Genomic DNA, 16068 nt, shown 5'->3' on the forward strand with positions numbered 1-16068 from the left:
TAGCTTTAATTTGGATAATTATTTGAAATAAAAAAATACCAAAAATTTGCCTTTCATATGAAATTTAAATTCAAATCATTTCACTTTTAGCCTTCTACAAATATATCATGTCCTGGGAAGTCAAACAAAACAATATCAAATGAAAAGATTTGAAAACTTTTTTCAACCATCAGGTCAGGTCAGGTCAGGTCAGGTCGAGGAGTATGTACTGGTACAGTACGTTGCCGCACTCACCACATGATGAAACAGGTCAGGATCCTGGTTGGCAACCCCCCATGCAGACACACAGTCCAGTCCCTCAGAAATGACCACCTATCTACCACAGCCAAGTGTTATGTGGTTGTCCCGTTGGCCTGTTCCAGGCACTTAAGGATCCTTTAAGCCAGATCATCCTCAGGGAATTGCACCAAATAGCCATGCTGCTGTAGCTGATGCTCCCTCACAATGCAGGTAATGTGCTTTATTTGGGACTGTGTGAGCAACTGCTTGTTCGACACAAAGTCAAGCCAGTGGTATCCAAGGATTCTCCGAAGAGACAGAATACCGAAGGAGTCCAGGTCACTGGATAGTGTCTATGTCTCACAACCACATAGCAAAACAGGAACCACCAGGACACTAAAGACTTGGACCTTCATCGTTGTGCACGGGGTGCCAAACACCTACAGTATCTCCTGTGATCTCATGACCCCCATGCATTCCCAAGCTGTCTACCGACTTCACAAGAAGAGTCACCAGAGACATGAATGTTCCTGCCAAGGTAAGTAAACCTCTCAACAAGGTCGACATTCTCTCCACAGACAGACTCACTGCTCATGGCTGTATCGATGAGGTCATTAAAAAGTGTGGATCTTGATTGATCTTGAAGACGATTAGACTCCTCGCTCAGTTTCTCAAGAGCCCCGATCAAAGCCTCCATTGACTCTGTGAAGATCACAGCATCGTCGGCAAAGTCAAGATCAGTGAAGCTATCTTCACCAATAGATGCCCCACAGCCGCTGGACCCCATGACCTTGCCCAACACCCTGTTCATGTAAACATTGAACAGAGCAGAAATAAGAACACACCCCTGACAAACCCACAAAATCAACTGGGAAAAACACAGAGGTTCTACCTCCACTCTGTACAGCACTCACAATAACAGTGTACAGACTGGCCATGATATTCAGTAACTTAACTGAGTCGATCACTTTATGAAAATCAGGAAAGGCTACAAAGAAACTCGCGTTATATTCGCGTTTGCGCTCCATGAAAACCCTCAGTGCCAGGCTGCAATCGATGGTAGACTTCTTAGGCATAAAACCAGACAGCTCCAGTCTCTGGTAGGTGAGTGTGTGTGGTGCTCCCGATACCTTTGCACAAAGGGTAAAGTCTTTAAAGTCCTGCTGCTGCTTTGCTATATTGTTGCTGGACTCGTTTGGTACTGTCTCTCTTCAGAGAATCCTTGGGTATCGCTGGTTTGATTTTGCGTCAAATGAGCAGTTGCTCACAGAATCACAAATGAGGCACATTACCTGCATTGTAAGGCAGCGTCAGTTGCAGCACTACAGCAATCTGGCATGACTCCCCAAGGGTGACCGGATTCACAGGATCGTCATTGTTAAAGGAATTAAATGGCTGGAGCAGACCAAGGGCCATTTAACACCTGGCTACAGCAGATAGATGGTCATTTCCGGGGAGTGGGACTGGACCGTGTGTCAGCGTGGGGAGTTGCCAACCGGGGTCTTGCACGGTTTCATTGTGTGGTGGGTGCGGCAATGCGCTGTACTAGTGCATGCTCTTCAACCTGACCTGACCTGACCTGTTAGAGAGTCAGTTATGCAGTGCTTATGTGCTTGCCAAGAGTTAGCATAGGTAGAGTTTAGATAGAGCAGATATAACTTTTCTGTCCATAAAAAAAATTAACTTACTCCATGAATAACATGGAACATAAAAGGTACAAAAAAAAAAAAAAAGTACATAAGCACTAGAACCAAAAGATACATACAGTACAGGTCAAATCCCATTATAGCGAATACCGAAGTAACAATTTTCAGAATAATGAATACTTTTTGTTGGCCAGTTCAATTGGGACCATGATATTTTCCTAATTAGTAGGAGACAGTGTTTGGCCAATGTTGCTTACCTAGCAATTTCATAGCAGAGGAAATGAGACTCAGCTTATGGAAGAAAAGCTGTGCCCGTTATTATTGGCTTTAAGAGGAAAAAAAGAAAATGGGTGCTGGCCCAATAAGCCAAAGCAGCAAAGGAAGTGCGAGTATAATATTCTCTTGAGTGGGGTGACGTACATGATGAGCAGATGAACTTCAAACATTTTTATATGTTTCTCTGTGTTTTGCTTCGATCACCTGTTGTGTGCCCTTTGTTCATCATTCTGGTACATATGACAGGCTTCAACTCAAAATTCACCATTTAGGATACATGGCATCACATCCACATTGCCAGTTAGAAAAAATTCCATGCACAGCACGTGGCAAAAACCTGACATGTATGAGTAGGCATATCACTGTGTCTGACGTCAGTTTAATCATGCAGTCCTAGCAACCAGTGCGTCATGTATAGACCAGGCTTTAGCTTACACAAAAGCAATGACCAAGCAATCATGCCAAATGTCTGGCGCGTAAACAGAATGGAGGCGTGGGAATGTAGTGACATGTGGAACCACAACAATCCCTGTAAAAATACCTTGACTGATGCTGAACGTCAGGCACATTACACCCTACAATAACATGCATATCAACTATGGGGCATAGAATGCAGGTGCAACAAACACAAAAGCTTACTGTGCAAACTCACACTCCTATCTCATAGATGCCCGTCATGTTCAATAACTTGCTACTTTCATTCCTGTTCAAAGGAAACGCTTAAACAGACACTTTCATGGCCTAAGAATACACACATCACTCCTCATTTACTTAGAAAAGGATTTCATTAACGCAAACAGCCCTTATACCCAAACCTTTAGATACAGAAAGAAAGTTAAACAAAGAGAAAAACTAGAAGCACAGACAGACAACAGCAAGTTAAGATGTCCTTCTTTAACACTTTCACACAAGGTCAAATCCAGTATAACGCACAGTACATTATAACTTCCACAACTTATATCTCTAGACTCCTATATCTGTTTGGGCTCTTTTTTGCCCTGGTGATCCAGTCATATGTTCGTATTTCAAAGACTTGTATGTCTGGGTAATTGAAAACTCTAAATTGTTCTAGTAAGTGCACAAGTATGTCCTAAGGATGGCAGGCCCCCTGATTTCTGAATTGTGTCCAGGGTAAGTGGGTTTGAAAATGGATAGATAAATAACATCAAAACTTGTTCACTTGTTGCAGCATAAACATGCTTTTGAAAGGGATTCACAATTTTTAATTTTTCAATAACAAAAACAAAAAAGTCACTGAAAGGTTTTACAGATGATATGAAGCATCAATGCAAAGAGGTCAGAGTAGACTACTGTCGAAGAGCAGCAAAGGATCTAAATAACTAAAGCCATCATAAAATTTACCTTAATACTAATGACTGAATGAGGTCCCTTATCTAGAAAGTATAAAGGGAATTTCTGCTTTTATAGATTATATATTAACACAAAAAAGCACCATGTATATATATAATTAATGTGCTTAAAAACTGAATTCCTTCTTAAATGTCAGATCCTTTTTTTGTTTTAAAGGAAAAAAATGACTTTTTTGAATGAAATGATAAATTTATAAAAGGACACTTATTTTGCTTCAGCAGTTTGATAAATCTACTTTATCTTAAGGTAATGGCAGATCTTGCCAGTTTACACCATTTATCAAAGCAGAGTGACCAGTCTTCAGACTATCATATGGATCATCAGTAGGAAGGAGAAACACATACACAACAGCACTAGAATTAGGCATTCAGTCAGATAAAGTTTGGTAATCATGTGTAAGGATGTAATCAGGCTATCAAAGTCATCCCTGTACCATGCCTCAATGGGTCAACATCATTTCACACTTCTTCCTTTCTAATTATTTGATTTCTTTCCTTTCTTTTGTGAAAATATGTTCCATTTGTTTAGATTAACAACCTAATATGCCTCATGGAACATTTTTTCAGTGTTTATTTGTAATCATTTTGGCCAGAGCCCTTTATTCTCTACTGGCTGAAGTTTGCCCTCAGAGATTTGCACCCCCTCATGTTCTTAATCTTGTTAACTGGAATGGATATATTGCCTGTGAATATGAAAAACCATTGAAAACAATATGCAGAAGTGAACACTATACAGAAATCATTATACTGTAGTTTATTGTTCCTCAAAACATCCAGTGTCCACACATTTCATTAAAAAACAAAATACATGTGTTTTTAATTTCAAAACATTATGTACATGCTGGTGATTATATTTTTTCCTATTGCAAAGGAGAGATTATCAAATATTTAAATATAATTCAGTTATAACCCCTGGACTTAAAGGCAAAGGTCCCTCTTTCTATTTGTTAGAGTACTTATTGTGTTACCTTCATTAAACCTGAATTTATCCACCCATTGCTTCTGTATCTTCAAATATGCACTGGAGGCAATAATTTTGTCTAATCTAATTTTATTCTCAAAAGTAGTCCACAAACACTCCCCCAGGAGCCAGTTAGGAATAACCAAATAACTTAACCTGCATGCGTTATGTGAGGTAATTCAGAGTATCTATATTACAGAGAGAGAACATACAAATGCCACATGGAAAACATCTGGACACAGGATGCAACAGCTGCGATATGGCAGAATTACCCACTGTGGTGTCAAGCTTCTGTAATATTTTTGTGCTTCATTTACGCTATATTTTTCCTTTGCTCGTTTCTGTTTGCACTGAATATTTACTTTCTTTACTAATCTTCCACCATATCATTTCTTATAGTGTTTTAGGATGACTCCAATATGTGTTGTGCACATTTTATTTCACATTAGCCTTTTTCTTACTGAGAAGTTAATTTTGGAATCACATCTGGGCCATCATTGATAAATTACATACTTTAATAGTAGGAAGTGTGGTGTGAGTTGGAAGGTGCCTTAAGAAATCCTTGCTTCTCGAGTATCAAACTCAGAATGTGGCTTTTCAAAATCAAGAGCTTGATTAGTAATCCATTCAAAACACATTACCATACTAAAAGAGGCAGGTGGATTGGTGGATTACAAGAGAAAAGTAAGTGATAAAACTGCTTTTCTATTCTGAGCATGAAACACTTGACATACACCAAATCCCAGGTTTACAAAATACTATATGGCATATTAGCAGTGGAAATACATAATATCTTTAGAAATTAAAAAATTATGCATAAAGTGAATTTATGCATTAGAAGTGCATTTTGAAACAAGAAATGGTTGATCATTTGAAATTTCAGCATACTGTATAGCTGTGAGGCATGTAGCCCAGCAAATATCAAGGATATCTAGTCTTCTGACAAAAATATAATTATGAAAGAGAAGGACAGGACTGGGAAAACTTATCAGCATTGAATGGAACAATGTTAAAAGCAAGGCAAGGAACACCAAGGGTCCCTGGCCCTATAAATAAATCAGGAATCACTGACAGTGCTCCTGACCATGAAAGTAACTCTGGGGTTGCGTTTAAAGGCTGGTCTGTGCTAGTGGCACACTATGCTTAGAGTTGACAGGTGAACTGGGAAAGACCTTAATTTTGAAGTAAAACCGTGCCTGTTGAGTATTAGAGAGAGATAGAGAGTGTGTGCAGGAGAGTGTCTTGGAAGTGACTGAATGGTTAATTTTGTGGTGTTTGTGGTAGAGAATTGCAAATAGTGTCCACATGGGCCACCTGCTGAGTAGACAGGACCCTGCTATGTAGTTAGGCCAAATGAGGCAACTAGGGTTTTCTCTCCTCATTTTTTTTTTTAATTTTCCAATTGTTTATCATTCTTCTCTAGTTATATTTTCATATAATACAGAGCTTACTTTTGGCACTTTCATTCCAGGAATGGACGGTACACAGAGATGACAAGGCCACAACTATTAGGAAGCCTACAAACACTGTCTATAAAAAGTTTTAAAATAAAAGGTAAATTACTTTGATATAAACACTATATAATGTAGTATCACTTTGGTGTGTAGAAGATTTACCTTATGGAGATACTTCTCTTTTTAGTTTTATTATTAAGTAATAATACCTAATTAAAATGAGGAAAAAAATAAAAAAAACAGCAGTTTACAGGCACAGCCTAATGAAGACTACAATAACCATAAGTAATAACTCAGCTACATTATAAAAAATAATAATGTAATAATAATAATTTAATGTTATTATACTCACTATTACAGAAACTTGAATGTTGATTTGCAGTGCACATCACTGACTTTACTTGAAAACAGGACTGCTATCAATAATTTTCTTTCACAATAACATTTTCCTTCTATTGTAACTGAGGCAGAGTCATTGAGGCACCATGTTTTCTTATATTTTAGTTTACCCTAATATTGCGTTTACTTCATTGTCTAAAGCAGCGGTATCTAGAATGCTTTCTGTTAATATGTTTCAATCACTGATTTAAGTAAAAGCAGAGGGATTTTTATATTTTATACCAAGCTGTTAGCAATATATAAACATCCTCTGCACTAAGAACTTAAGTATATAATTGAAACTTATGGTAAACTTAGTGATGCACAACATTTTTGAATGTGTTTGATTTTTTTCTGATAGTATGAAACATATATATTATAGTTAATTTACATCTGTTAATTCCATAATGCCTATTTAAAAACCACTCATCCATGCTTTAAAAAAGTAACATATTAAATATTAAATACTATTTGCTTTAAATATGAATGCTTAACAAGAATTGTACAAGACAAATACAGCAATAAACACATTATACCTATACCTTAGTAATGTCAAACAAAATAATCCATTGCTTCATTTACTTAGCCGGCATGTATCAAGAAAAAAATTGATTTTGCCTTAAGCTTTATTTCAAAATTAAAAAAAAAAAAAATCAAAAGGTTACCGCAAATGTTCATGACATCACTGCAATTATTCACGCTGAATTACAACAAAACACAAAATAAAATTGAAATGACATGTTGTTGCTAGTTTGCACTGTCAGGAATCTGTCAAACTTCAAAAGATGCACATGCAGTTTCTTCCATTATGCTAAGCTCAAGCCACTGCTGTTCTAGCAGTGCTATTAAAAAAAAAAAAAATTGATATCTCCAGTTGTATTCATAGGAGATAAGTGCTAATATATCACTTAACGAGTAAAATTAATTTCAATTTTATCAAGGCCAAATGTCAGACTACTGAACCCTTCTAATGTCATCCCATAAACTGTCAACTTTGAACATGTTCAGTTTGATCAATTCACATGTTTAATCTGGATATTCAACAGACTTCAACTGGCCTTTGGCAATGGAGACAGAATAAAGAAAGCATTCAATTTCCTCACCATGAACTTTCAGAAGACATCTGACAAAGAACCACACCAATGTTATTGACTTTATTTAAAAAGAATGTTAAAAGATATTATCATAATATTCTTAAACCCACTAAATCCATTACAGTTTCAAAGAGGGTTAGAGCTTAACCCTGTAGCATTGACCATTATTTAGGAAAAAGTCATGGATAGTGTGCAAGCCCATCATAATGTTATTTTATTCTTCGATGAAACACTACTTTTGTTAAAATTATTTAGAGTATGTTTCTCTGTATAGTTTCAATTTTTGATATTTGCTTCATTCTATGCATTGCAAAGCAGACCTAACCAGAAGGGACTAGGCAATTTGTGCAGAAACATGACATTTAGGATATGTGGTAAAAATACATTTTTATTGTACTTTATTCAAATTAGAGACAAAGAAAATCTTAAATTATGCTAATACAGCATTTTACCTTGCAATGAGAAAGAAACTGAATCCTATCTGGGGGAAAATCCAGCGTTTGCATAGTGTATATATTTTTAAAAATCTGAAAGTGTAGTTGAAGCAGTAGAAAAAAAAAAAATTAATTTAATTCATGTTATCATTGATTTAAGACACTGAGTCATAGTATGCATAAAATGCAGGGGTGATCGATGTCCTACAGCAGGCCTTGGTTTAAAGAGACTGGACACCTTGAGTTTAGGTGAGCTGTACACCCACCAACCACAGTGTGCCACATAAAATAATGAAATTTCACAATAGACCTGTGGGAAAGCAGTCTGCGAGAGAATAGTACAGTTTGTGATTGCATCAGCATTTAATACACTTGCTCTGCATTGTGCTCTTATTTGTACTGCTAATAAAGGATTTCTTTTGAAAGCATTCATGTATCTGAAGCTCTGGTTGGGAAGTTATTGCACAGGACTACTGGGCTACTTGCTGGCCAAAATTATTGCCAATGAAATTTAGAATGTGTACCTCGGAACCCTTTCCTACATATATAGCTAAACACAAATTACATAAAAAACTAATATTAATAACTTTTATTTTTCTGTATAACTTGAACCTTCTTAGAAAATGTCTGAAAATAAAATATGACAAATATAAATAAATCACTTACTGTATGAGCCTGAGGAAATCTTCCTTATCTCTTGCAACGGCATGTTAAAACAAGTAAATTTCTTATTCAAAATTAAAAGAATTACACAAATTCATGACATGGAAAATATGCTAAGAGTAGGATTAAAATTGCTAATATAATTTATTTAAAAAAGGCATATGCACATTAAATGTTAGTTAATGTTGACCAGATTTATTTTATATGTTACAGTGATTTGGAATAGAATGCCATGAACAAACAAACATTCTATTGGAAAATCCATTTGTGATTATTTATAAAAATGCTATTTTTTTTTCTAAGCCAATCTTAGAAAGTTGAAGTTTTGAGTTAAACTCATATTAATGTTTGCTTAATTTGAATAGAACATAAATTTCTTTCATAGTCATAACTTATGGTATAGTCTTTTCCCCCTTATAAGTTAGCAAGAGATAGAACCTTCTTACTGTAACTGAGAATCAGTGTGATAATAAGCTCAGTTGTGGTTTAGAACAGGTCCCAGTGACGAGGGACTTGAAAGACCCATTTTAAATTTAGAAATGGGATAAGCATACAGTTTTCTGACCGTTTTGAAATGGTTCAGAAATGTTAAGTAAATTAGTAACGATTTGAGATGTAACAAGATTAAGCTTAGAATTGAACTTTTCTTAACATTAAATATTTCTTTGTTGGTATTTTAATTTTCCTTTTTTTGTGTGAACTGTTTTACTTTAAAACTTAACTAAACTTTTAAAAATGAAGATACTTTGTCTGTGGAATCATTTCTGCACGTCAGGCTTTTGTTGAATCCCATTTTTTGAGTTGAAGCTGCTGAACTTTGGTAATTTTGGGAAAACGCAGCTACATTGTAGCTACACAAAGTATGAATAGTATGTATGCACTGAATTGAAAAAATAGTATATTCATTTTTATAAAATGTTACTACATTTTTCAATAATAGTAGCAACAAAAATAGATCTTGTAATTTGGCTTATTTCATAAGCTAAATGATTCAAACTAAATAATATATATACAAATTACTTTTCTCCACCAGTCACCTTTAGATAAAATTGTAAATGCTTCTAAAATGACACTGCTACACAAAAGTATAGAGCAGGGATGATGAAATTGCTTTTTGTTTTATGTATTCTTCAGAAACCCTAACAGAACATTTCCTTTCACCCTGCTGTGTATAACTGACAGTTCAGAACAGTCATTTTAAGATCACAACTGATGGTGAATTATTGCTTTTGTCTGTAAATGCAGTAACGTTCAGTTCTACCTTACTTTAAACATAGACTTAAAAGTCAGTTTGAGGCTGCAAATTATAATTTACAATTACATAACAGGTCCAAATTTTAAAGCAGTAAAGATTTTACATTTCAGCACTTGCCAGAAACCTGAACTTGGTACACAGCTTACCTCTGTTAGTAGACTGTTCAGACTCTTTTGGCTGGGAAACAGGCAAAAAAGTTTGCTTTTTTTCTTTAAAGAACTGGGACAGTTTATGAGGTGTTTTCTTTCTCTTCCGTTCTGCAAATGTGAACATTAAAAAATAGCATATCATTGTTAGGCCTAATGTTCTTTATGTTTATAAGTAAAACACATTATGATTTTATACATAAAATAGTTAAAGAAAAACATTACAAAATGCAAAAGACAAAAGGACAAAGTAAAACTAATGTATATTAAAAAACAATATGATAAGAACGGCAGCATTCCATTTCATTCTTGTGCTTTTTTAGTTAAAAAGAGCTGCTGGGTTCTGCAAGTTTCATTCTAACCAAATTTCTAATATTTAAGTAGGATTTGTACAAATAGTACGAGCCAGCACAAGAGCATTGTAAGTCAATAAAATTTCAGGCTGTAATGTTTCCTTTATTTCCACACAAAAATGTTAGGACAGAACAAGCAAGATTATCATTGTCATTAAATATTATAATAAAATCACTAACAAATTCTAATAAAAGCAAAAAAATATACTGTTCTAAAAGAAAGATTGAGAAACAAGTGAGAAGTTGAAATGACAGCAAATATCAAAACAGGCATTATATATTAAACAGTTACAAATAAAAAAGTGCAACAAAGTAGAGTAAAACTGATAATTTGCCGAAGGAATTTTCATAGTTAAGAGATGAGTTTAGTATGTTATGTAGTGTGGTAGTGCCACTATACACAGTACTAGCACTGCAAATGACAACCTGTCAAAGCGGCCCAACAGAACAGGTGGCTCTTATGTCTGCATTTGAACAGTAAAGGAGAAACAAATCTCACAAATGGATTTAAGAACAGTGGTTTGGGAATTTAAATTAACAAACCTGAATGAGCCTTTTGTAAGACAAATGTCATGCTTTTTTGAAACTACCCAAAAGATTCACATTTTATAACATAATAATGTTTTGGAGCAGGATTGTTTTTATAAATCACTAACTGGTTCAGACTGTAAACAAATCAACTTGTTGCCAATATGCTTAATGAAATATAATTTGCAATTTTCGTAAATTCTTGAAGAAAAAAATCCCAATTGAAAGAAAGAAGAGTGTAAGGGTCAACATAAATATGATTAAGAATTAAATATTCAATTGTATCAAATCAAAGCAAGTGTGAGTATATAGGCCAAGAAAATCAATCTGCAACACTTTCAAATGTCCCAAACGCAATTTGAGAAACGGACTACACTCTGTCAGGGATGCCAGGGGCCATGACCCGGCCGGGACGTCATGAGGGACCGGATGTGGGTCTGTGCCCACCCTGGATCACGTGGGGGTTGCCTTCCGGGTTGCTCTGGGGGCCACGGGTACAGGGCATGGAAGCTCCACCCTGTAGGGGCCTGTGGTCACCGCCAGGAGGCGCCCCAATGCCTTGGGGACCTGTTACCCCAGCACTTCCGCCACACCAGGAAGTGCTGGGGGGAAGATTTAGGACGGCGCCCGGAGAGCAGTGGCCAGAAGAGGAATGCTGGGAACACCTGGTGCTCATCCGGGAACCATATAAAAGGGGCCGTCTCCATTCATTCGAGGCTAGAGTCGGGTGGAAGAAGGACGAGGCAGAAGAGCTGTGGAGGCGGCCCGAAGAAAGGCATTGTGGCCAGGACTGTGACTTTGGGGTTTGTTTTGTGCACTAATTCGGGTCTTAGTGACCATAATTTGGGTCTGTGTGACCATTGATACTTTTGTAAATATTGTAAATAAACGTGTTTGTGGGTGACATGAACGTGTCTGCCTGTCTGTGTCTGGGTCAACTTCCACAACTCATTGCCATGAGGGCAGCTATTGAGAATGAAGCTGCTTTTAATAACTGTAAGTAGCTACATTTCGTCAACACACAAGTCATCTGTGATGCCATGATGAGACTGACAAACATCATGGTTTAGTGGCCTGGGTCAACCCATAATTCAGTCATTCAGTCAACCTCACCAAGTAAGGTTGGCAGCTGACTTGCTAATGATGCTCTATATGAATGGTGGCTTGTAAGTTAGGTAACTGGCTGAACTTTCACTGTTTCATATGCCCTATACTACAGAACAGTGATCCCGTGCCTATCGCAGTAGTTACGTTCCAGACCCATCAGCGATATAGAAAGACCATATAAACAAACATTTTTTATATAGTTTAAGCTTAAAATACCCCTCCCACACACTTTAAACACATGTAAACTTATTAAAACACATATGATATGATATGTGGATGTTGGGCTAAGGATATGAGTAACATCTCTTTATTATAAAAAAAAAATCTTGGGGGGAGACCAGGGAGACGAGGCTTGATCTTCTCAGAAGACAATCTTACATCCCGCGAGAGACATTTTAACGTCACGCAAGACAAGGCAGTGAGACAGAAGGACAGCTGCTGTACAGGCTTTTAAATGATCGATGCGCAGAGCAACAAGCAGAACAGGCATTTTGGCAGAAGCAGCACAAAGCCAGTAGCTGATCCATCCGCTTCCTCTTAGTGTGTGTTCAGCTCCCCATCTTCACAACGTGAACAGGTCAGACGCAAAGTGGCAGGAGTGCAGCACACCTCCAAGGGGGTTGACCAAGCGATCAAGACCAGATCATCTCGGAGAGACACTTGGACAACACGCAAGACTAGACATTACAACTTTAGGAAGCAAAACCCGTGATACTGTGACTTTTGCACATCACCCCCTACTTACAAACAATTTAAAACAAGTTCACTGGCATCTAACCTAGCAGTTGTTGGAATGCTTTTGGCAGACAAAGTTCAGGTGCTCCCAGCTCTTAAAACAAAGACAAGCAGAACACTGCAGCAAGCCAGCAGATGATCTGAGTGCTTCTCCTTAGCGTGCGTTCAGCCCTCACCCCCCTTCCCCCACCCCTTTCAGAATGCTAGTGGCAGAGATGTGAAGTGGCAAAAGGACAGCTGCTGTACAGGCTTTTAAGTGATTGACGCAAAGCGTGACAAGCAGAACACACAGCTGGCCATTAGCAGCAGCAAGACGCGAGCACCGTTATAAGTCTCGCGAGAAAGATTTACCCACGCCCGGGGCAAGAAATAAAGGACAAGTATTGTTTTTACAAAAGTTTTCAAGTAAAAATGAAAATAATGCATATGTAACAATTCCTATGAAAATAATCTCTTTAAATTGTTTATCTGGTAAACCAAAAATGGGGGTGGGTGAGCAAAGCAAGCAGGGGGCAGAGCCCCCTATTAAAAATAATAATAGTAATAAATCCGTGATGTAGCAGGGGCACAATAGCTGAACCGCAATATAGCGGGGGATCTCTGTATTCATTTGTAACAGAACTTATATCATTACATGTGCCAGGTGTTAGTAGCTACTCGCTCAGACACTGGTTCCTTATTCCTTCCCCAGACCATCATAGTGCAAAGGAGCAGTAGTGCAATGCTGCACATTCTTTTGCACGCTCAACTGTGAAGCACACCATGGAGCTCCTCAAATTCAGGTCATGGTGTCCGGATGCTTCAGATGGGAGGTTATCAGCCAACAAAGGGCTGCAGCATCACGATTGTAGCACAGCATAATAATCTTCCACCTTAACTCCATTGATATGAAGCCAAACAACCCCACTCTCCCTTTCCACTTATTGAGAACTGCATATTGCACTTGCATAGTTATTTCACTCAAAGACAAAGGTTTTACCTAATTCTGCTACAGCCATTTCATCTGCCATATCTATATGCTCTGGCATACTGCTGCATAAGACATCTACAGTATAATTACAGATACTAGTCATAGATCAAAATCAGAGAGTACAGATGTGCTATTCCGCACCCCCCTTCCTGTTGCACTTGCACTCTAGCAGATAAGCAAATCATTTCTAAGCCTCAACCATGAGGTTGTTCCATTTATTTATTTATTTTTAATAACAGGCATGACACAACTAGTAGAGCTCACCACATTCACATTACCAATTAGTTTTGTCATTCAACATACAGTACTTATGGTTGTTGCTGCCACCACACAAATGTTCTTTGCGTGATTCTACTTTAGGTACAAGAACATCTTACAGTCTTCAAAGTTTTGATGTTTGCTTTGTTTTTTGTTTTATTTTTGTTTTTGCCTGTCTCTCTTCTCACCGCAGGTAAATAAATCTGTTATATGTAGGAGACATATATGTATGAGACTGATTAAATGTGTTTTTGGGGTGGCGATTGGGCTATGTTCCAGATGCATTCACAGATGCATAATTACAAGATGACTGAATTATAAAGGGTAAATTGCATACAAATGTGCATATATCAAGTTTTATAAATTGAATTTTTGTTTGGCCTACCCATTTTCCTGTTTTTTGATGTACGCATATTTGCAATCTAGAATTCAGGCAAAGTTTTATAAATTAGATCCCAGGTCTAGGAACACCATATGGATTGGTTTATTCTTCTCTCAGTGTTGATCTGTAAGGTGAGCTGTGTGGATGGTGTTAGTTTTACAACCCTTTACAAAGTTGCATTGGTTTGAAAATACATTGTTGATATTATTGAGGTTGGCACTGATAAATTGTTCAAAGATCTTCATGGTTGGGCATAGAAAGCGGGCTGCATTCTACAGCATTTTTACTGTAGTTGTAATAATTAGTACAGTTTACTTTACCCATTTTCAACTCATACTGACTCAGTGCAAAGTCTTGCAGTGGTAAGAAACAATGCCTAAATTATTCTACGCTCAACTGCAAGATGGTGTTTCATTTCCTTCTTTTAATGAATGAGTCCATAAAATCATGATTTGCCTCCTGGCTCCTAATTGAAAGTTCTCTTTGGTCATTTGCTAGGTAAAGTTTACCTTGATAATTTCAGTTTGTGAAGGTTTCAAAAGTCTAAGCACATTTTTCCTTAACCTCTCTTTCTTTTATTAATTATGCAATGTTCTGAATTAATGTCACATGAAAGGATCTATCATGAACTTAACATCAGTTTGTATTTCAAAACATTTCTACTTACCTTCTTTTTCAGAATACTGTATTTTTAAAAGTTTCATTCCCCAAGAAGCAGATATAACTTTAGACAAAACTGGGAACATGACTTTTAGATTAATCTGTCCAGGAACATTGTTATAGTACTTCTAGGATAATATTCTTTTGCAGAATATGCTTTTTCAGACCAAAGGGTTTCTTATGTTCCTACCTCACCGACATTATGCCAACCAATTTATGCCATATTGCTAAGGATCAATCATAGATATCAACTGTATTTGTCAGCATGACCAGAAATGGTATCTGAAATGCATGTTTACAAGTTCTGTGGACTGAAGTACTACAACAACATTTATTTATATGGCACATTTTCATACAAACAGTAGCTCAAAGTGCTTTACATAATAAAGAATAGAAAAATAAAAGACACATTAAGAAAACAAAATAAGTCAACATTAATTAACATAGAATAAGAGTAAGGTCAAATGGCCAGGGGGGACAGAAAAAATAAAAAAAAAATCTGTAAGTACTTAAATAAGGCATGTGTGTCTATTGCTTACAGTAAAAGGATTATTCTTATTTTTTTTTTTTAAATGTTATGATATCCAGACCATAACATCATAATTTTTATCTAAATGGTAAACTGCATAAATGTGTAATAGCTGCTTTACAGCTTTGTTTTCAAACTCAAAACTACTAATTTTGATCTAGGAAAATAAAAATTCAGTGAGCAACATTTCAATGTAACGCCAATGTAGAACTTAGAAGATAATAGGAGCTTCTAAATCAGTGGTTATTTTTTGTTCTTGCTTGCATTAACATGTAAATTTTGTAATAAATTCAGTATATAATGCTGCCATTCATTAACACAGTAGGAGTAATTATAAGACTTCCCATACACTAGTTTAATTTTCAGCTGTTCTGCTTTGACTTCCTAATTAGCTAAAATTCCCATATCTGTCAGTCAAATATATTCTGGTATTTCTACTACCAAAATGGCTCCCTTGGACCATACAATTTCATAATACTATAATCCAACTTAAGTCAGAAATATACAATTATCTGAAGTGTCTGTTTAAAAATAGAGCTTCTAAATTTAAGCAGACCACTGAAACATTATACAAAACATTTTTTAAAATCTACGCTAGAATATAGTTCTAGTTCACCCATTTTAATTTGCGTTGCATATAATCTGCAAAG

General features: G+C 36.5%; 1 protein-coding gene across 1 annotated transcript in view; it reads right to left on the minus strand.

Moving 5' to 3' along the window:
* LOC120523789 overlaps window positions 1-14975 on the minus strand; it is a 126765-nt gene extending 111790 nt beyond the window's left edge. The window contains exons 1-2 of the mRNA XM_039745429.1: window positions 14897-14975; window positions 9897-10007 (exon numbers count right to left, since the gene is read on the minus strand). Of these exons, the coding sequence (XP_039601363.1) occupies window positions 9897-10007; window positions 14897-14975 (190 nt within the window). The remainder of the gene's footprint in view (window positions 1-9896; window positions 10008-14896) is intronic.
* Window positions 14976-16068: the final 1093 nt, after the last annotated feature.

Source organism: Polypterus senegalus, chromosome 1 (genome assembly GCF_016835505.1).
Source record: "Polypterus senegalus isolate Bchr_013 chromosome 1, ASM1683550v1, whole genome shotgun sequence".
In the NCBI taxonomy this organism is placed as follows: domain Eukaryota; kingdom Metazoa; phylum Chordata; class Cladistia; order Polypteriformes; family Polypteridae; genus Polypterus; species Polypterus senegalus.